Source organism: Perognathus longimembris, chromosome 23 (genome assembly GCF_023159225.1).
Source record: "Perognathus longimembris pacificus isolate PPM17 chromosome 23, ASM2315922v1, whole genome shotgun sequence".
Lineage (NCBI taxonomy): Eukaryota > Metazoa > Chordata > Mammalia > Rodentia > Heteromyidae > Perognathus > Perognathus longimembris.
In genome coordinates this window covers 24,774,830-24,797,262 of record NC_063183.1, presented here as the reverse complement: position 1 = coordinate 24,797,262, position 22,433 = coordinate 24,774,830, and the positions used below count along the sequence as shown (strand labels likewise).

The following is a 22,433-nucleotide window of genomic DNA, read 5'->3' as shown; positions in this document are numbered from 1 at the left end:
AAAACTGAGAGCTGATCTTCAAAATTCCACAGGAAAATTCAAGGGCCCAGAGGGCTCTGGAGGACTCATGCATTCTGAACTCAAAACTTACTACACAGTTACAATAATCCAGACCGGGCTGGGGTTGGGGGCTTAGCGCAAGCCCGGGAGAACACCAGGCTAGCAAACACGAAGTCCTGAGCTTAAACGCCAGTCATGAGAAGAAAAGGGGTGGGAGGCAGGAGGGGAGGCAAGGAAGCAGGAATAAAAAAAATAAATAAATTAAAAAGCAAGATAAAATACCAAACAGAACAAACCTCAGTCAAGTTCTTTCTTATAGTAAGCTTTCTTCATTTCCTCACAAACTCGAGAAGCCCCCTTTCTACACTGCATTTTCCCCTCTAAAATGAGCTTTTCAGAAGTAACTATACAAAGCTCACATGGCAAAACTACCTGTTACCTCCACCTGCCCCCCCACTCACCCAGTATCTGACTGATCACCCCACAGCAGAGGGAGGGTTCCCCCCAGGAGGGGCACGCGCGGCTGGGGCCCACCCCACTGCAGAGGGAGGGTCCCCCCAAGAGGGGCATGCGCAGCTGGGGGTCCACCCCACAGCAGAGGGAGGGTCCCCCCAGGGGGGCGCGCGACTGGGGCCCACCCCACCGCAGAGGAAGGGTCCCTCCAGGAGGGGCACGCGCAGCTGGGGGCCCACCCCAATGCAGAGGGGGGGTCCCCCCAGGGGGGCGCGGGGCTGGGGCCCACCTCACTGCAGAGGGAGGGTCCCCCAGGAGGGGCGCGCGGCTGGGGGTCCACGGGGCGGGAGGAGGACGGCGTGGCCCTGTGGGCTCCGGAGACCCGCAGGATCCCGCAGCCCGGGACGGCCCCCCGCAGCTCACCGGGCTGGGCAGAGGGGACCGGAGCCTGTCGGGGCTGCTCAGCCAGACAGACGCGACCGTCTGCAGACCCCCGGCCCGCCCGACCCCGCTGCGGGCGGGCGGTGCTGGGGGCCCGGCCGTGGGCGGGGGGGTGAGCCGAGCCCCCTTTCTGTCTGACCCTGACTCCCGCCCCGCCGCTCCTCGGGTTCGGGGACACGTGTCGGGGGTGCGGGGCCCCGGCGCCCGCGCGCGCGCGCGTCCTCACCTGGCCCGGCCGGTGGCTGAGTGCGGTGGTCGCGTCCCCCGCGTCCCCCGCGTCGGGTCTGGGTCCACCGACGGCGGCTGCCCGCGTTTAGGTCCTCGGCGGTATTTTCCGCCCGTCCGGCCGGCCGCACATCACTTCCCGTGGAGGAGACGGGGCGGAGGCGGGGCGGGCCTCGCCCCGCTCCTCCCGACACCTCGGGGGCGCCCCACACCGGGGCCGCACGCACTCCGGGGGGGGGGAGGAGGGGGAGGGGACGGCCCCCCCACACACCCTGCACATCCTCCCCCCCACACACACCCGGGAGGGGGCGGCCGCACCTGCCCCCGGTCCTCCCTCCGCCCCCGGCCCCCGGGAAGCGCGGGACAAGCGGGGAGGCATTCACAGGGCGCCCCAAGACCCGCGTCTCTCACAAAACCCCTTTTCCCACAGAGCCCCGGAGCCCGCCGGCGAAGCCTGGGGGAGCGCGGCGGGGCGGGGGCGGCTCGGGAGGGGACGGGAGGGGACGTTTACGGGGGGGGGGGGCCGGGCCAGCGCGGCGTCCTCCAGACGGGGAAGGGAGGGCAAGGCAGCGGCTCCCGGGGACCGAGGGAGCGGAGGCCAGCCACCGCACGCACCGCGCGCCTCCGCCGCCCCCCAGCGGCCGCCGCCTGGGGAGCCGGGGATCGGCCGGGATCCTCCCCCACCCACCCACCCAGGGCGGCCGAACTCAGCCATCGGCGGCCCGGACCCCCCCACACCCCACACCCCACACCCCGGCCCCCGAGCAGCGCTGCTCCCATTCACTCAGCTCCCGTCAGGCACACAGAGCAACGGTGAGCTAGATGAATGGTTCCTGGTCCTCAAGGCTTGCTTACTTGAAAGGTGGAAAATGGTGGGGGTGGGGGGTGGGGGATGGGGGTGGGGGGTGTTAGGTGAGGATCATGGTTTGAAGCCAACCAGAAAGGAAAACAACAACAACAAAAAAAAGTTTGAGATCTCACCTTAACAGACGAGTTAGACGTGAAGATCGTGGTCCCAGGTCGGCCCTGGCAAAAATATATTATCTGAAAAGTAAATAAAAAGGGCCACGACGTGGCTCAACTTCAAATGGCCCTGGCTTAAAATTCCAGTACTAAAAAAATAAAATAAAATAAAAATTAACTAGGTACTCTGGTGTGATAAGAGCCTTAATAAGGAAAATAGGTAGGAACGCCAGTGTGATAAGAGCCTTAATGAGGAAAATTAAAGGCACTCGTGGGTAGGTGTGCAACGGCACGTGTGCCTACAGTGTCAGCTGCTCCAGACGTAACATAGCAAGACTGTCGCCAAAATGATAAATTCAAATTTTATAACTGTCTCCAAGAGCAAAAGAAAAATGTCAAAGGTTCACACTTAACAGGGTACTAATTAAATCAACTCACGTTTGGACCTTGAAATATTCCTTTTTCTTAGAAAAGAAAACCCGACTGCTGGATTTCAGTGGCTCTTGCCTTGCGATCCTACTCAGGAGGCTCACATCTGAGGACTGAGATTTGAAGGCAGCCCAGGGAGACAAATCTCACTCTTATCTCCAGTTAAACATCAAATAGCTGGAAGTAGAAATGACTCAAACGACAAGGGTACCAATTAGCCTTGAATAAGAATCTAAGGAAACCAGGCCTGGAGTTCGAGCACGCGCACACACACACACAGGATATAACCACTTGTCTTGATAAAAAGATATAAAATAAAAACTACAGAAAACATTGATAATGCTTTTAATTGTGATCATACATGCCTCAGGAGGCTGAGGCAGGAATATCTCATGTTCAAAGCCAGCCTCAAAAGAAAAAGAAAATGTACTAACTTAAATAGCGATTTAAATTCATTAGTCAGGATTCATTTAAGCAACTATTACAGTGCAACTTCAAGCAGCATTAACTTCTCTTCTCTTCTGATTCTTGTGCCAACTTCGTCTTTCGTTTTAATTCCTCCTGATCTCTGGAATATTGCTCCAGTATTGGTTGGTAAATATATATTCCTCCAGCAATTCCAAGGACGGTAGCAAAAAGCATTTGTGGAAAAGTCAGCCTCCCAAACATGGTTGCAACACAGCCTAGTACAAAGGTAGTGTTGAAAAGTTATATCCTACTTGCAGCCAATCTCTTCAGATCTGTGTACAAAGAAAATGGGAAGTAAGGCAGTGACTTGGTGTATTAATTACATATACATGCCTTTATAATACAAATGGAAGCAAGCCTTAAATACCCTCCTGCACCTTTTCCATATAGTTTTCTTTTGTAGAATGACATAGCTTTCTGGACTGCCCACTCCTTTTTATGTCTTATGGTCCCATGATTTATTTCATTGCTTCATCAATGATGAATAAATAAATGCCAAAGGATAATTAATCTTTATTTTTACATGAACCAAACAATATCCTCATAACTGCATGTCACTGCTTTGCTCTGGCATGAAATTTTTTTTAATAATATGTAAGCATCACTGATTTAGGTATATAAATATATAGGAAATAGCCCATTGCTGATGGCTGACGCCTGTAATCCTAAACTATTCAGGAAGTTGAGATCTGAGGATAGAAATTTCAAGCCAGACCCCGCAGTAAAGTCCGTGGCTTTTATCTCAATAAACCAGCAAAAAGCTGGAAGTGGAGGTGTAAGCTCAAGTGACAAGAGTGCCACCCTTGAGTGGGAAAAGCTAAGGAATAGCACCCAGGCCCTGAGTCCAAGCCCCAGAATGAGCATATAAATAAATAAAAGATGGGAAACATGGGTGAAGGGGTGGAGTGGGCCAGATCTAAATCCTCTTCTATTACAGAAGTGTGCTCAGTGGTTTTATTTTATTTTATTTATTTATTTGGCCAGTGCTGGGCCTTGGACTCAGGGCCTGAGCACTGTCCCTGGCTTCCTTTTGCTCAAGGCTAGCACTCTGCCACTTGAGCCACAGCGCCACGTCTGGCCATTTTCTATGTATGTGGTGCTGGGGAATCGAACCCAGGGCTTCATGTATAAGAAGCAAGCACTCTTGCCACCACGCCATATTCCCAGCCCCATGCTCAGTGGTTTTAAACAGGTGAAGTTTTTAAATGGGAAAAGATAGTAAATTGTTGAGATCTCTGAAGGCCTATCACAAAGCTTAGTGCCGAAATAAAAAAAAAAATGTTGAATGTAATTGTGTCTAGAAATCTAACCAGGAAGCAAGAGAAAAAAGAAGGCAGAGAATACTTTTCATTTGATCTCCTCACGGTTTTCTTCTTAGCAATACCTACAGTAAAACCAGCTTTTTAAGAGGCTAAAAGAGGGGCCCATTCCCAAATGTGAGGCCTGATCTGAAAAAAAAAATCAAACAACAACAAATGATTTTAAGGGGCTGGAGGCGTGGCTCCGTGGGTGGAGAGCTAGCCCAGTCCTGATCTTGGACCAAAAATAAATACATAATTTTTTTAAAACCCTAAGAGAAACAAACACGTCTGGAGACACAGCTCAAGCGGTAGAATAGAGAGCTTTGCTTATGAGCAATCTAGATGGCTTGAGTTCAAGCCCCAGCACATTAAAAAAACATTTCAGGAACCTCCTCCAGATGCTACCCGGTGTAATGACACACAGACGTCAATGTGTCGTTCGCCCCTTTTTTGCCTCACCATTCATTTTGGACTGAGTCCGACTGTGGCGGATGGGCAGTGGTGGAAACCAACGACCTGTGGAATGTCCTCGGATGGAATCTTCCAGGCTGCAGCCTTCCTCGCCCTCGCCTCCGTACTGGGGTCGAGGGTGGGTTTGTTTGGCGCCCGCCACCAGCCCGAGGTCGCGGAGCCCGCACTCGGAATCCCGCGCGCCCTCAAATATCCTCGTCATACAACCTCAAGGGGCCCACGACTGGCCGGTGGACTCGGGCCAGCCCCCCCCCCCCCCCCCCCCGCCACCCACCACAGCACACGCGGGCACGCACGCGCAGCCCGGGCACGCCCTCACGCGCACGCGCAGCACGTGGGTCTCCGTGCTACGTCGGAACCACACGCTAAGTCGCCACGGAACCAGCCATCCCCGTCCAAGTGCCCACCCCACGCGCGCCGTCGCGCCGCCCTCTCCGCCGACGGCTGTCATTACCGAGGCCGACGTCGACCCCCGCGGACCCCGCCTCGCCCGCCCCGAGGAGGTGACAGCCCGGCCCCTTCCCGGCCACCGGAGCTGTCCGCGTCCCGGAACACGCAGGGACTGCGGCGCGGATAGAGCGCGGCCCGCTGCGCAGCGCTGTGTGGTGGCGGCGAGGCTCCTAGCCGCGGCCCCGGGGCCGCCTTCCCGCGCTCCGCAGGCGCTCCTTCTGCGCCTGCGCGCGACGGCGGCTCGCCGAGGCCACACCTAGCTGGGCAGCCGCCGCGCGCGCCGGCCGTTCCGCTTCCGGTCCGATGGTGGCGGCGGGTCCTCCGCCCGCTCCCGAGCCGGTTCGGGAGTGGGGCGATGGATCCCGAGGGCGGAGACAGCGGGGTGGCTTTCCGCGGTCTGCAGAGCCGCTCCGGCCCGAAGACGAAGCTGCGGAAGAGGAAGTCCACCCTGTACGCCGGCGCCCCGGAGAAGGGCGCCCGACCCGCCGGGGGTGAGTGCGGGGGCCCGGGCGGGCCGAGGCGCGAGCCGGCGCGGGAGTTAACACCCCCACCCCCACCCCGTACTGTGCATCACCCCGAGCCCGGAAGACACGACTTGAAGATTAAGTGAGAATTAACAGTGATTGATATATAGTGAGCATCGATAAGGGATATGCTCAATTATTATGAGCCAGTTTCATTACACATGTAGCTTAACTAGCCTGAGACCTTAGTTAACTCAATCTTTTTTTTTTTTTCCAATATTTATTTCAACCTTCTCTTTGTATGTTCAGGTGCAAGACAAGTTGGGTAAATAAAAGCCAGGGACATCACCACCCAGTGGGCAAGGCCATCACCCAAGACCCACCAAGCTTTACCACTGAGCCAACCCCCAGGCTACCCATCTTCCTAGTGTATGTTTAGCTCTAGGCAAATGGCAAGTGGTCTGGAAGGGCCAGAATCCACCAGGGTGCATTAGCTGGGGACCAGCCAGAGCAGCAGCATACTTAAGTTCTGCAAGAGAAGCTGCTTGATTTTTATTTTTATTTTTTTTTATTTATTTTTTTTTTTTGCCAGTCCTGGGGCTTGGACTCAGGGCCTGAGCACTGTCCCTGGCTTCTTTTTGCTCAAGGCTAGCACTCTGCCACTTGAGCCACAATGGCCGTTTTCTGTATATGTGGTGCTGGGGATTGAACCCAGGGCCTCATGTATAGGAGGCAAGCACTCTTGCCACTAGGCCATATCCCCAGCCCCCACTTCTGGCTTTTTCTGTGTATGTGGTGCTGGGGAATCGAACTCAGGGCTTCAAGTATACGAGAGGAGCACTCTTGCCTCTAGGCCATACCCCCAGCCCAAGCTGCTTGATGCCACGATGACCTTCTTGGTTTTGTTTTTCAGATCTCCTTGGAGAAAACACTTACCTGGTCTTGTTTATCATTGCTTTACGAATACTTAACTGCTTTTTAGTGCAGACGAGCTTTGTTCCAGATGAATACTGGCAGTCTCTTGAAGTTGCACATCACATGGTTTTCAAATATCCTTTTTCATTCTTTTCCACACTACCAACTGAGGTCACTTTCGATTTTCAAGCAATTGTCTGCATTTTCTACAAATAATTTCAGCTCATCAGAACATATATTATTGTATACTAATACTTCTTGTAGATCTTTGAGTTAACTAGATTTGGCATAGCCTTTAGTGTATCTTCCAATAGTGCTCAGTATTCAGAGTATTACCAACTCATTTTTTTCTCTGTACTTGGGAGCTGAGGCTGGACAATTGCTAGTTCAAAGTCAGCCCTGGTTATACAAAGGATTCCAGAGCTGGGTGCTGTGACTCATGCCTGTAATCCTAGCTACTTGGGAGGTCATGGTTTGATGCCAGCCCAGGCAGGAAACTCTGTGAGACTCTTAGCTCCACTAAACTACCCCAAAAAAAAAGCTGGAAGTAGAGCTGTGGCTCAAGTGGTAGAGTGCTAACCTTGACCAAAATAAGCTCAAAGAAAGCACTGAGGACCCAAGTTCAAGCACAGGACCCAGCACAAAAACAACAAAGGATTCCACGACAGCTTGTACTACACAGTAAGACCCAGTCTCAAAAAAGCAAGTGAGCAAATTAAGAAGAAAACAAAGTACATGCATCAAGACATCCCCATCTTGGGTTAACTGAATTCTTACTCCAAATATCCAATATAAAATGCTCTTTGAAAACATTTTCTAAAGTTAAAATACTGGAGGACACATGTGGTGATTGCCTGTAATCCCAGCTACTTGCGAGACAAAGGACCAGAGTCTGAGGCCAGCCTATCAAATGCAAGACCCTATCTTGCTTAGCAAGTGTGTGAGGTCATGAGTTCAAACCCTAGCACTGCAAATGAATGAATGAAATTTTATATATGGAAGTTAAATAGTGCTTCAATACTCTGAATTTAATCCTTAATATGACTAATTATGGTTATTTGACCTGGGAGTGGACAGAAAGATTGAGGGGTTACACTTATCCCTTAATTTTTGCAAGCATCTACAAGATTCTGCATCTATTGGGGAAAGACAGTGTGCAGTTACTGGTAAGTTTAATAAAGGTAACCGAAATATCTGTGAAAAAATATATGCATGTGAGATAGAATATAGCTCAGTGTAAAGCCCTTATCTAGCATTCAAAGGCCCTGGTTTTAGTCCTCAGACACAAGCACACCTGCTTGATTAAATTTAAGCCAATATTCCATCCTTCAAGGCTAATTAGCACTAATATTCGTATCCTTTTCTTGGTACTACTACTGGGGCTTGAATTCAGGACCTCCTTCTTCTGCTTGGCTTTTTAGCTTAAAGCTGGCACTCTGCCATTTGAGCCACAGATCTATGTCTAGCTTTGCTGATTAATTGGAGATCTCAGCTTTGTCATGTACAGCAAACTTAAGATTAGCAAGCTGAGAGGCTGGCCCTGTTGGGTATGTCCCTGTTGGGTATGTCCCTCTTGGGTATGGGTACCGAACCAGGATAATGGGTGATGGTCATTTCTTCTGAAGCTACTTCCTGCTGGGAGGGGCAAAGCAATCAATAGGGGTACCTAAATTGTGTTCAACCAGGCACCATATGGGAGGTATTTGATTGACAGTCTGATTGGTATTTACAAAACATTCTCACAAGATGAGGACCTTTACCAGTCAGGCTGTCAACCAGATGCTTCTCAGACCGCAGCAACCTCGGTTCAAATCCGAGTCACTGCACAGCACCAATGAAAGCAACCATCCCAGAAGACTACACAGACACAGTCAAGTACAGCAAAAGGAGTTTATTGTCAGCACAGGCTGACAAGGCCGATTCTCTCATGGGAGGGGGAGAAATGGCACCTGTCCTTTGTTCAGGGACATTTTTATAGTTGGGACTAGGGGCAGGAAGTACAGAAAGCACCCTATGTGCTCAACTGAAAGCTAAAGATAGCACATAGCTATGGCAGGTTTTCTGATCGCAATAGTTACAGTCAAGCAGCATTCTGCTGATGTAGCTGTGGGCTAGAGATACTACAGTGCCTGCCTTAGAAGATTGTTAGTACTCAATGAGATAACATAAGATACACTTAGTAGGATACGTGGCACACAAAATGGTTTTTTAAAAATTCTTATATACTAATTGAAATAAACATTTTTCTAAAATAGAATCCACACACAGAAAATAGCTTGCTAGCTACTTAAAATCTGAAGTATACTGGCTGGTTGTGGGAGGCTGAGGCAGGAAGACCATTAATTCAAGGTCAGTCTGGGCATTTTAGTAAGATACTGCCTCAAAAAAGAAAGAAAAACAGTAGTAGTTAGATAAATCAGTATGAAAATGGAGAGAAAAGATGAGAATGATAAATATACCTTAGGAATGCCCATGAGAAATGAATATGGCTTTGGTAGAAGCAGATGGATTTTTGTCGATTTTTAGACTAGGAGTAGCTTTGGTTTATTTCCATTCAGTGTGAACCAAAGATGTATTTCAATTCTTCTTCTTTCACTCTTGAAGATCTGGATTCCCAGACTCGCCCAAGCACTTCTGTCTGCTCTAGCAGACCTAAGGCTTTACTCACTAATGAAGCAACTGGACAGCCAAGAAGTGGCAAGACAGGTGGTAAGTCCTAATCACTTCACATAAGTGAAAGCCTCTGGGAAAAAAAAATATAGATCCCCACAACAGTTGAACTTACTACTGTAATTGACAATAAAATACCAGAGACACATGCCATATGTTCCTTCCTGATTGAGCCCTGGTAGTGGAAAGCAAACCGTAGGAGAAACAGCCAGAAGAGATAGCCTGGTACCTTCTCAGAAGTACCCAAGTCCTCGCTTTGTTTTATCCAGAATTTAAGAGGAACAGCTGCACATCACTGCCTGCCTCACAAAAGGCACCTCGTGTTCACTGTTTCCTCAGAGAAACTCCTTGGTACCCAGATCCCTGGTTCAAATGCTTGCCATGGCTGGCCTTGTAGGAGGGAGCAAGTGTAGTGTAGAAGCAATCCTTTTCTTTGACTTATTTCAAGATGGAAGTATCACTTCCTCATTATCCCATTCAAATCTTTGAAATGAATTTGGAAACATGGTTTTGGCAATACTAGACTCACTTGCTAGTTCCCACACAAGATAATTAATGCTAAGCTTTGCCACCTCCATGGCATACACTCCCTAAGTGTTTGCTCATCACTCTTTTCCTAGTTGTTTTGCCAGTTGTGTTCTTGGTTCACGTGGTATTGCTGTACCAGAACCCTCACCAACACCATGGAGACTGTTCTCACTGTACTTGCTCTTTTCTACTATCCTCTGGAAGGTTCCAAGTCCATGAACAGGTGAGATCTACTGCTGTTAACCATACGTACAAAACTCTAAGGCATACTTTGGAAAAAGCTTAAACTATCAATGTGTTCTAGTTTCCCAAGTGTTGAAAACCACAGATTTTAGTGGATAAATTATACTGTGAACAAGCACAGTCCTCAAACTGGATAGTTAATGAAATGACATACAGTTTTGCAAGGGTACATATACCCAAGTATCTAATCATATAGCTATTTATTTCAAAAACATGCTGTTGGGTTTCTGGCATGTGTGTGCGTGCGCACACACACCAGTCCTGCAGCTTGAACTCAAGCCTGGTCACTCTCCCTGAGCTTTTGTGCTCAAGGTTAGCGTACTACCTTTAAGTCACGGCTCCAATTCTGGCCTTTTGGTGCTTAATTGGAAATAAGAGACTCATGGACTTTCCTGCATGGGCTGGCTTCGAACTGTGATCCTCAAATCTCAGCCTCCTGAGTAGCTAGGATTACAGACAGGGGCCACTGGTACCTGGCTATTCCTTTTGTTTCTTTTCGTTTTATTTTTTAAAGAATACCCTAAACAGTATGGACAGTAGGACTCTGCAGTTCTTGTGGTCACACATTTCCTTGCTTACAGTGCTAAGTACATGTCCCTGGTGGCCTTTGCCTGCATAATTCGCCCCACAGCCGTCATCCCGTGGATACCGCTACTCTGTACACATTTCTGGCAAGCACGGAGAAAGCTCCCTCTTACTCTGCATCATTTCTTACCTGTGGGGTAAGTACGGCTACAGCCCCACCTGTTGAAGTTCACTAGCCTGTAAATGAGGGATTGAATCAGGTTTTATATCCTTCAGTTCATTCAATCTTCCAATGCCAACCAAACCACCACACCTGTCAAAAAATTTTTTGTAAGAAACTGTTACAGGAAAATGAGCTATTTCAAAACAATATCCAAAGGGCATCTCATTAGACATGAAATTTTTAAATGTCCATGCTATGTCTGCCCAATGGCTGAAAGCTCTATAGAACCCTACATATTCCTGGAAGAATGTCAACTGATACAACCAGTTTGGAAAACTGAAAACGAAGTATCAAAGCTGACCTTGTAGACTAGCAACCGCAGTCCTAGAAGTACATGACAGAAGTACAAAAGAAGCTACCTGGGCGACGATGGCTCATGTCTGTAATCTTAGCTACTTAGAAGGCTGAGATCTGAGGATCGCAGTTCAAAGCCAGCCTGGGCAGGAAAGACTGAGACTCTTATCTCCCATTAACCACCAGAAAATTGGAAATTTTACATTTTCTACTCAGAACTTAGTCAACAAATCAGGCCCATGTTTAAGTTGTGGCACCGTTCTACCTTCCTTGAATTTTAGGAGAATGGAATCAGACCACATGTACTCTTGTTCCCACAGCCTTCATCATGCTGGTGACACTGAACTATTGCATGAAGCACTTTAGGCATTTACAATACCATCTACGTAACTACACTATATTCCACTGTGCCCATTTTCAGCTGTTAAAAGTGCTACTAATATTTTATGTTGTCTTTTTTTTTCACACTAGCATACATTAGTTGTAGAGATGGGGGGGGGGGGTTCCATTGTGTTAATTTTGTGATACTGAGTTCTGAACTTAAAACAGTCTCATGATTTCTAGGCTGGGACTTTACCACTTGATCCGCACTTCTCAACCCACAAACGTTGCTTTTTCTTTTCTTACTAGCATACATTCGTTGAATGGGGGTCAGGGGGAGGACAGGGCTGACTATGCACATTAATGTAGAGTACCTACCTTCCCCTATCTCTTGTCTTCACTCTTCCCCACCCCCATTCCCCTCATCTTGAAAACATTTTCAGCACGTTTCATTGTTTTGTTTACATACGTGTACATAAACTACATTGACCACATTCCCATTCATCTTTATTCGCACCCCCAATTGCTGATGCCCCCTCACAATGCAAGCCTATTTTATCTTCCTGTCATTAAGTGTTGTCTTTTTCATTTTCTAGTGTATTAATTACATCGAGGTATTTCATGATGGTATTTCAGATATGCATATATTATGTTTTTCATATAACCCTCTCTTTTTTCTCTTCCTGTACTATGAACATTCCTTGAACTTCTTTCTTGTCAGTCGTGGGGCTTGAACTCAAAGCCTGGATGCTGTCCCTGAGCTCTTCAGCTCAAGGCTAGCCCTCTACCACTTTGAGCCACAGCTCTATTTCCAGTTTTCTGGTGTTTCATTGGAGATAAAGAGTCTCATGGGGGGCTGGGGATATGGCCTAATGGCAAGAATGCTTGCCTCATATACATGAGGCCCTGGGTTCAATTCCCCAGCACCACGTATACAGAAAATGGCCAGAAGTGGCGCTGTGGCTCAGGTGGCAGAGTGCTAGCCTTGAGCAAAAAGAAGCCAGGGACAGTGCTCAGGCCCTGAGTCCAAGGCCCAGGACTGGCCAAAAAAGAGTCTCATGGACTTTTCTGCCCAGGCTGGCTTTGAACTATGATCATTTCTCAGCTTCCTGAGTAGCTAGGATTTCAAGTATGAGCCACCAGTTGCCTGGTGGTGGATTTTTAAAATGTCTATTGGTCTAAGCACTTCAAGACCTATGTGGAAATACTGTTTATTTTTTCTTTTTTAGGCTCAGAATGTGAATCACAATTGCTTTCTTTTTCAGATTTATAGCTTTGAGTTTGTCTCTGATCATTGATCGCATTTTTTTTGGCCAAGTAAGTAAAAAAAATTACCTTAAGTACTTAATAGCTGTCCTTTTTTGTGGGAGGGGGGTTGGTTGTATGCTTGAGCTCTGGGCCTGGGAACTGTCCCTGAGCTCTTCAGCTCAAGGCTTGTGATCTACCACTTGAGCCATAAGGCCACTTCTGGTTTTCTGTGGTTAATTGGAAACAAAGAGTTTCATGGACTTTCCTTCCCAAACTGGCTTTGAACCTTAACCCTCAGATCTCAGCATCCTGAGTAGCTAGGATGACAGGCACCCAGCACCTGGCAATAGCTGTCTTTAACCATTTTATGCACTGGAACCTCAATATGGATTCTTTTTTAACCCACTACTACTTCAGAACAGAGGCAAATCTCCCAAAAATGGTATGAGACATTTTTTTTAGAAGATTTTTCAAGCCATACCTGAGAGTTCAAACAGAATCCAGTACTTGGGAAGCTGAGGCAGGAGAACTTAGCTTAAGGCCAGTCTAGACTCCAAAAATTAACAGCCAACAATATAAATAACTTTTGAGTGCATGCTCTTGGTTTTCTTTGCCTTGATTTCTAAGATGCATTCCTAGTTGATGTTCATAAGAATACATTTTAAAGCAGAGTATTATAAATTAACATGTTGGTAATAAAGGCTAAAATTTCTAATGACTTTGGCAGACCCTTAATTATCTGCAAATCCTACCAACCAAAATAAGCTTTATATTCCTCAATCATTTGGTTTTCAAAATAACTAGGTAATGGCTTTTGCTTATTTGTACATCCCCCTGACAGAAGTCATTTCTGTGTGTCTGTGTACATGTGTGTACATCAATACTCCTCTACACTCTTGCTTGGCTTTTTCACCCAAGGCTAGTGCTTTACCACTTGAGGAGCCACACTTCCACTTCCAGATTTTTGCTGGTTAATTGGAGATAAAGTTTATCTACCTGGGGCTGGCTCTGAAGCATGGTTCTCAGATCTCTGCATTCTGAATAGCTAAAATTAAAGGCATGACCCAGCCAGACCCAGAACAAGGCCCCAGCCAGAAGTCATTCTTGACTGTGGATTCAATCATCTGTCACAGTTTGAAACTCATACTCTCATACCTAGCAGTGTGATCTTGGACAAGTTCCAGGTCTTTCTTTCTATGACTTCTTTTTCTGGAAGTAATTCTGGCCCTTGATGTTGGAAGGTTAAATGGGATAAATCATGTAAAATGCTTACATTACAGCAGTTCCTAGCACGAGTGAGCACCTAATGTTACCTATTATTAATTTTCTGTCATTCTGTTTTGTGCTATATAATTCAAGTTTTTGTTTCGTTTTGTTTGTCCTGGGACTTGAAGTCAGGGCCCAGCACTGTCCCTGAGTTGCTTTTGCTGTAGGTTAGCACTCTACCACTTGAGCCACAGCACCACTTCTGGCCTTTTCTGTTTATGTGGTACTGAGGAATCAAACCCAGGGCTTGATGCATGCTGTGGAAGCACTCTACCACTAAGCCACATTCCCAGCCCCTAATTCAAATTTTAATGTTTGCAGTTTTACCTCACCAAGTAATAATATATAACACTGTACAGTAAGAGTAAAATAACTGATACCACACATACCCTTTACTAGGTTTTCACTGTCTTATATTGTATATAAAACTTTGCCAAAATATGTATAAACATTTAATCATGTTAGAGATTCCTCTAAAATCTCAAAAACCCAGTATTTTATAACTGAACAAAGAATGCATCAATACTTAGGAAAGAAAAATATCCAGTACCATAAAAAATTTCATAAAGGTATTAAAGTATTAATGTAACCTATTAGGTGTGATTTAATGGCAAGAGTTTTATCACATTTCCTAATGCCAAAGAGTAATCCTAGACACTAACGCCTCTGTTTCTTTTCCCTTCAACTCTGCTAGTGGACACTGGTTCAGCTTAATTTTTTGAAGTTTAACGTGCTGCAGAATTTGGGGACTTTTTATGGCTCTCATCCATGGCACTGGTACTTCACTCAAGGATTCCCAGCTGTCCTGGGTACGCATATACCCTTCTTTATCCATGGCTGCTTTCTAGCCCCTAAGAGGTACCACATACTCATGGTGACTGTGCTGTGGACACTGTTAGTTTATAGGTAAGATCCTATGTGTTCAAGTAGTTTGTTTTTTAAGAAATAGAATTAACAGAAGTATTGATTGTGGATTTGATAGGGGAGATTATTTTAGAAGACTAAAGTAGTAGTAACTGTGCTTGTGGTGAGATGAGTAGCATGAGTAGCATTTGCTTGACACGGGCTATACTCCCATTTCTTCAAAGTTGAACAAATTTTATTCACGTTAAGTAGACAAACTGCCCAAAATTTAAGCATTAGCCGGACACCAATGGCTCATGTCTATAATCCTAGCTACTTAGGAGGCTAAGATCTGAGGACTGCAGTTCAAAGCCAGCCAGGGCAGAAAAGTCTTTGAGACTCTTATCTCCAATAAACTACCAGAAGTAGAGCTGTGGCTCAAATAGTAGAGCACTAGCATTAAGCAAAATGAGCAGTTTAGGGACAGCATCCATGCCGTTAGTTCAAGACCCTGTTCTGACACAAGAAAGAAAAAAATATATTAAAGGAGCAAAGACATGCCATTCTAAAATATGTATATTCCAAATTTATTGCTACTTGATTGGTTAATAAAGGTCTCTACAAAAATGACTTTTGATGCTTGAAGAAATTCAGTCCCCAATACTTAGAAAATAGATTGTTATATTTCATTTTAAATTATCAGTCATTTGACATGTTGAAATGTTTTCTTTTATGATCTTTTATTATAGCATGTTAGGTCACAAAGAATTCAGGTTCATCTACACAGTTTTACCGTTTTGTATGGTGTTCTGCGGTAAGTAGCTTTTATTTAATATAAACAGTTGAGGGGCTGGGAATGTGGCCTAGTGGTACAGTGCTTGCCTAGCATGATAAAGCCTGGGTTTGGTTCCCCAGCACCACATATACCGAAAAAGCCAGAAGTGGCGCTGTGGCTCAAGTGGTAGAGTGCCAGCCTTGAGCAAAAGAAGCTCAGGCCCCAAGTTCAAGCCCCACGCAAAAACAAAACAAATATAAAACAAGTGATAGAAAGTTAAGGACAGTATTTTTGAACTAATATGTTTTCAACCAAACTGTGTGAGAAATGCTTTTTTGTATTACTATTGAGTTCTTAAAAACCTTTTTGGCTCTTTGAGAGGGCTCACTGTCTTGAGTTTTAGTGTCCCATTCTAAAACTGAACTACTCTTTCCATCATGTAAATACAATATTGTCTTTTCTAGAGTACATAAAAAAAGTCCATTCACATTTCTGACTGGTGAAAGATAGTAGAGAAGGTAGTAGTTTCCTTAGCATTGCATTTTCTGGTTAGTCATATAATGAACTGCGGAGGCTCACTCTCCCATCCCTTCACTGTCTTGGTGAGTTGGAACTCATGAGTTGTTGCCATTCAATCATTGGACTTATTCATGTCCAAAACTTACAAAAATGTGTCTATCAAGCTAGACAGCAGAATCTAGCATCTCAATTACATTTTTAAAATATGCATTCAAGCAACACCACTCCTGTAGGCTTCTGAGTTTAGCAATAAAAGTGTCTTTCCAGCTCTTACCTTAACTAGACTAATAAAGACCTACATGAAATTGATAGGGACAGGCCAAAGGAATCATGACTGCTTATTTCTTAATTGTCAGTTTACGGTGTTTCCTTACAAATACATTTAGAGCTGACATAAAATAATAAGACTGCCAGTGTTAACAGTTCAATGTGTCTGTCTCCATGTAGGATACTCATTAGCCCACCTGAAATCATGGAAGAAAACAGCCCTTAGTTTCCTGTTATTATCAAACACACTCCTCGCATTCTATACTGGCTTAGTTCATCAACGAGGCACTCTTGATGTCATGAGTCATATTCAAAAAGTCTGTCACAGTCCAAATAAATCTTCGGCCTCAATACTTATACTGATGCCCTGCCACTCTACTCCGTATTACAGGTAATAAAAGTTGCTTTATGGGCTGGGAATGTCGCTTAGTGGTAGAGTGCTTACATAGCATGTATGAAGCCCTAGTTGATTCCTTAGCACCACATAAGCAGGAAAAGCCAGGGATAGTGCTCAAGCCCTGAGTTCAAGCCACAGGACTGGCCAAAAAAAAGTACTATGAAAACATCTGCCATTTCTATTACTTCTAACTATTATGGTAACTTGATTCTTCTCCTAGCCATGTTCACTGTCCACTTCCAATGCGATTTCTCCAGTGTCCCCCAAACTTGAGCAGGAAAAGCAAGTATCTTGATGAAGCAGATGTGTTTTACCAAAACCCGTTGAAGTGGTTACATAGAGAATTTCCAGAGGATGCACCACTACCTACTCACTTGATCATCTTCAGTGTTTTGGAGGAGGTGAGTAACATGGAAGAGGACAAGTCTTTGTTTTAGGATTAGTAAACCCTAAAGTCAGGGAATACAGCCTGTTTTGTGACATCCCCCCCCCCTTTTAATGCCTGTAATCAATTAGTGTTTTCCTCAGTCAAAATTAGCTTTAGTTCTGTAACTGTCAAGGTACATTGATTACTATCCAAAAGTTGTTTTTTGTGCCAGTCCTGGAGACTGAACTCGGGACCTAAGCAGTGTTCCTAAGCTTTTATATTCGAGGCTAGTGCTCTACCATTTGTGCCACAGCTTCATTGCTTACTGGTGGTTAATTGGAAGTAAGAGTCTCGTGGGCTTTTCCTGCCAGAGCTGGCTTTTAACTACAATTGTCAGCTCTCAGTTTCCTGAATGTCTAGGATTGATTACAGGAGTGAGCCACTAGCGCCAAGCTCAAAAGTTGATTTTTTTATTATGGAAATCTTGTATAGGGGGAAAAATTGCAAAGTAGCACTTAAGAACTGGCTGGCCATTTTGGTGTTTTGATTTTTGGGTGGTGGGATGGGATTTGAACTTGGGGCTTTTTGCTTGCTAAGCAGGTACTCCTACTACTTGAGTCACATCCCCAGTCCTAGAAGAGGCCATCCCAAAATGTTCTGGAACATTACTCAGCAAAATGTAGCCTTTATTCATGTAAATGTTTATTTACTTCTAGGAAATAAGTGCTTTCCTAGCTGCAAGAAATTATGAGAGGACTGCTCTTTTCTTCCACACTCACTTGCCAGAGGGTCGAATTGGACCTTACATATGTGTCTATGAACGAAAGGGAAGTGGGAAACTCAGCAGAAGATGAAACTCTGGACTGTTTGGAATTTCTAGTGACAGCACCTGACATCGCTGGGATGGAAGCACTCGGACAATACTTCAATCAATGCCAAAGTCGGATTCATTGCTTGCAATAAACCATTATGAACTGCCCAAATACCATTACTGACGAATTATATAAAATACTACAAAGTAAAAAAAATACCTATTAATACAATGCCAGATTTTAAATAAAGACCTTTAGTTTTCCTCATGGTGTAGTTTTATTGTTTCTTCCACAATATTCAGATGTGCAAGAAATTTCACAAGAGAACAAGTCAGCAAGCTCTTAAGAGGGCAGCATACTCTTCACAAGTCAACGGGCTCTTGAACCCACAAAAAGACAAGAAATGTAAGAGTATAAAATGTTAGAGATGAAGTCCCAGCACAGCATACTTTTTTCAAGCTCTACTGCAAATCAAACACAGTGTTAATTACACTTTTGTCATGTGGGGATTGGGCTTGCTCGTTAAGCTCAGAAGACTGAAAGGAAGTCTTACTTCATGCACAAAATCTGTTGCATGCCTGACTTCCTTAATAAAACTACATTTTTTCCAGTACCCTCCCCCCAAATTTCAACAAAGCTAAGTTACAGGAAAATGCAGGTTTAGTAAGCTTCTGATTGATGCTTTTGAGTAGTAATAATGAAGCCATCAAACTGATCTTTTGAAAATGGAAGGGGAAAAAAAATGCACTGATAATTTCATGTTAAGTTTCAACACCAAACAACTGTGGGAAGCATCCATATGTCTCAAGTTTTCTAATTAATATTAACCACGGAATCAGTATTTAGGATCAAAAGGTAAGTGCCCCAATTCTATTTCAAGGTTTGCCATGTGTCTTCCGTGAGGACGCCCGTACTTAGGCCATTTACCTTCCCTTTTATAAGGCTGTGGCTGTAGGTGCTTCTGCTCCTGTTTTCCATGCCTGGAGTTTTCAATATTTACCATACGTTGCTTTTTATCAGGTCGACTGAAAGTAGTAAACACATTTTTCATCTATGTTAGAGTTCTGTGTATTTCAATTAAAACAATTTTCATGTTTTTCTCTACTAATCTACTACCTGAGCACTCTGCAAAAAGATGTTCATCTGATGTATATAATTGTAATAACCATACCAAAAGTAGAAAAACATAACTAATGGCAAGGGGAAATACTGAACAGGTGACAAGCAACAGAAATGTGACAATAAAATAATGAGATGTTTCCATTATTCTCCCTCTTTTGCATAAAAAGCCAGTCCCTCCCCAAATTGCTCGTCCCTCAGACAAGCATATATACACCCCTCTTCCAAGCAAAGCAAAACGAAGTCTCTAGCTCTGCCTCGCTCAGCACAGGTTTCCATCAGAAGTCACAGTCCAATATGCCATCCACTGCCACCCAATTCCCAATCCAAGAAACATTTCACCAAAACAAACCCTTTCTGGTCATTTAAACATTTGACCCATGACCTGTATGTTTTCCAGATGTCATTCTGCTGTCTTGCCTGAGCCTCTTCTGCAATTCTAGAAGCCCTGTTTCACAGGGCTGGAAGTCTGGGCTGGCTGAGATGCCCATGTGAGTGATTGCCAGCAAAGCCTCTCCAGGTAAATGTCGATCAGTGCCTCCCAACAATCCTCATTTCCAGATCCTCTCAACCTACAACTTCCTCCAACATATAACCCACTCCAGAAACCTAGAAGACACTGCCAGAAACCTACATTTATCTATTGTATATTGTCTCTTTCCACTTCAGTTTGTTCAGATATCCATTAGCTCGCGTCTGTATTACAATGTCCACTGGATTCTAGTCTCACACCTTTCCCAATCGATCCTCCAGACCATTGCCAATATTCTAAAAGGCAACAGAATTCCACTTAATCCAAAATTCTATTCACATTTGTCCGATAAAACAAATCCTTCTGAGTTCATCTCTTAGCACTACTTTGCTCCCTAAAAGTTAAAGTTTTGTTTTCCTATCTCTAATAAATCTTTGCAGTTGACTGAGTGAAATGCCTCCTTAATCTGTTTAAATCAAGGATACTGAAAAGCCAGTCCACTCCCCAGGCCTTTCCAGTATCTCTACATAGCCTGAGGTCACCACATACATGCCTCCACATCTTCATTTATCACAGTTACACTTCCTCAAAGCAACCTCTCAACATGTGCTGATTATTCTACTAGATAGTAACTAAAGACACCAGAAACCAGTCTCATTATTTTATAGACACATTACATTTATTCATAAAGGTATAGTAAATATAGGACTCTTAAAGGTAAAAAGTGAAACTAACATTTGAACATTAGGGGAGTTTCATGTTACAGAATAAAACAGGAACAATGAGTGAAATCTTATGAACACACTGAATGTCTGGCTTGCTGAGTTTGCTTCATCAAGCCACTACCCATCCTTATCAATAAGAGTATAAAGTATAATAATTAAATTGGTAGGTAGAGTAGAAAAATGAAGACGGATAGGCCATTAGAACTGCATCCGCTCTTCTGACTTTAGAGCGACATTTCTGTTGTTCACTCCTAGCCTCTTAAGCTAACCAAGTAACTTCCCTTAAAGATAATCATAGTTTCATATGAAACTGAAAAAACAAAACTGGCCAGATCAGGAATCATATGGCCTTATTTTTTTAAATCATTTCCTCAAGTTGAAGTGATGCCATATTAAATTTTCATCTGCAATAGCCCTACTTTTCTAACTATAACCCTTCAAATGATTGTAAATTTTCAGTAGCAATAAAAAAAACATTTCTTTTAGAAACAGTAACACTCCAAGAAACTAAGCAAATGTTAAAAATGCTCTCTGCTCTACAAATGTCAGAAACTATTATAATAACATGGGTTTATGTAAACCGACCTGGGTCCAAGTGGAGGGGGGAAAGAGTGAGCAAAGTGTCTGTATATGTATTCATCCAACTTCTCAAACACGCCATCATTATCTACTTGATACTCCTTCATGTTGCTAAGATAATCTTGAACATCATTAACAAAGTCCAGGAAGGGCTTCTGATCATGTCGAAACAGACCATTGAGGAAAAACTTACTGATGAACTGATCAAGTTCTTTCCAGTGATGAAAAGCTCTCAGTTCTTTTAACAAGAACCTTTCCATTATTTGTCTAAATTCAGCTATCCTTACAGGAGTCACTATATTAAAGGGGCTTCTCTTGGATTCCTGCCGAGCACCTTCAAATATATTAGAACACATTTTCCTGGAAGAATGATGCTTTTCCCTACAGTTGTGCTCAGCACTGCCCTTTGGTGGGTTTGCATCTCTTCCGTATTCTTCAAAGGGCACTGGCTTCTCTTTCCTTCTGTCATGTTGCATAGTAGGGCCTCTGCAGTCCTGGTTTGGTTTGTTTGACCTAAATTGTGGATACAAATAGTCACTAAAAACTGTCCTTGGTTTCTCAGCTGTTGTTTCCTTTGTAGTGCCAAATCTTTTGTTGCCCTTTTCATCAAAGATGTTTTTCGTAGTATCTTTAAAATGTCGGAAAGTGGATTTAACTGAATCTGAGAATTTTTTCAGATTTTCCTTGACAGCTTCCTTTGCCTGCTTAATTTTTTCTTTATGATGTCTTACAAACTCCTTGGTAGAATTCTTCATGGCATCAAATGTCTCCTTAACTGTTCCTAAGAGTGTTTCCTTTGACTTGCTCTTAGCCCTGTGGCTTCCTCTGCTACCTTTCTTTTTGCCATCTGTTTCTTCCTTCCCATTTTGATCTTTTGCCTCCACGTACAGTCTTTCCCATAGATCAGAGCGTTGCTGCTCAAAGACTAACTTCTGCTCCATCTCAGTGAGCCTCTGCTGCAAGAGCACAATTTCCCTTTTCTCATCCAGCGAATTGGGAGATTCAGAGTTGTCCTGGGGCTGGGTGTTTATCTGCTGGAGTTCCAGCCTCAAAGCCACTGCTGCAAGCCGCTCTCGCTCCAGCTCCGTCCTCAGCATCCTTGCTTCGGCTGACAGAGTGTCCCTCTGACTAAGGAAGGTGTGTGTTTTCTGCTTTTCCTCTTCCAAATGCTGCTTAAGTTTCTGATTTTCTGAATGTAATTCAAGATTGGTCCCTTTATCTTCCAATATTCTTATCTGTTCCCTTAGTTTCCTTAATTCTTCCTGTAATAAAGATATGGCTTTTTCATCCTTCTCCAGAGTTAGTCTTAGATACTGATTTTCCGTAGCAAGGTTATTTTTCTGAGTTTCAAAGGAAATCTTTTCAGCTTCAGTAAGGGTCCAACAACTGGCAAGATTTTCTTTCGATGACTAAATTGTTTTTCAAAGAAAACAAAAAAAAAGTTTTTAAGAAAAAAAAGGTAAACTTGAATCTTTAATGCTTATCGCCAATGAACATGTTCCTATCTGATCAGTATCCTAGGGCTAGGAACAGTATGCTGACCCTGAGCTTTTTTTGTCAATCGTGGGGCTTGAACTCAACGTAGGCACTGTCCCTAAGCTTTTTTGTCAAGGCTAGCACTCTACCACCTTGAGCCACACATCTCCACTTCTGGTTTTCT

The 22,433-nt window shown here is 44.5% G+C and overlaps 3 protein-coding genes across 6 annotated transcripts in view; 1 reads left to right on the top strand and 2 right to left on the bottom strand.

Moving 5' to 3' along the window:
- Positions 1 to 2,840: 2,840 nt before the first annotated feature.
- Positions 2,841 to 3,180, bottom strand: Pigbos1 (PIGB opposite strand 1). The gene has a single exon (XM_048333306.1). It carries the CDS (start codon positions 3,178 to 3,180, stop codon positions 3,016 to 3,018), a length of 165 nt encoding a protein of 54 aa, XP_048189263.1. The 3' UTR covers positions 2,841 to 3,015.
- The window catches only part of Ccpg1 (cell cycle progression 1), a 44,013-nt gene continuing 24,712 nt past the window's right edge, over positions 3,133 to 22,433 (bottom strand). Inside the window, exons 8-10 of one of the 3 annotated variants that reach the window (XM_048333300.1) lie at positions 20,780 to 22,182; positions 18,806 to 18,903; positions 3,133 to 3,251 (exon numbers count right to left, since the gene is read on the bottom strand). In XM_048333300.1, the coding sequence (XP_048189257.1) occupies positions 3,220 to 3,251; positions 18,806 to 18,903; positions 20,780 to 22,182 (1,533 nt within the window). In that variant the 3' untranslated portion in view covers positions 3,133 to 3,219. Of the gene's footprint in view, positions 3,252 to 18,136; positions 18,904 to 20,779; positions 22,183 to 22,433 lie in introns of those variants that run through there. The other 2 variants (XM_048333301.1, XM_048333299.1) reach the window with 2 other exon arrangements.
- On the top strand, positions 5,485 to 18,145 carry Pigb (phosphatidylinositol glycan anchor biosynthesis class B). Of its 2 annotated transcripts, XM_048333302.1 has the most exons (12): positions 5,488 to 5,692; positions 6,579 to 6,714; positions 7,629 to 7,746; positions 9,185 to 9,289; positions 9,871 to 10,001; positions 10,603 to 10,743; positions 12,650 to 12,701; positions 14,593 to 14,804; positions 15,491 to 15,555; positions 16,483 to 16,693; positions 16,920 to 17,100; positions 17,783 to 18,145. In XM_048333302.1, the coding sequence occupies exons 1-12, from the start codon at positions 5,557 to 5,559 to the stop codon at positions 17,918 to 17,920; spliced, it is 1,626 nt and encodes a 541-aa protein (XP_048189259.1). In that variant the 5' UTR covers positions 5,488 to 5,556; the 3' UTR covers positions 17,921 to 18,145. The 2 variants fall into 2 exon arrangements, with proteins under 2 accessions (XP_048189260.1, XP_048189259.1); XM_048333303.1 differs by lacking the exon at positions 17,783 to 18,145 and having other exon boundaries at positions 5,485 to 5,692; positions 16,957 to 17,101.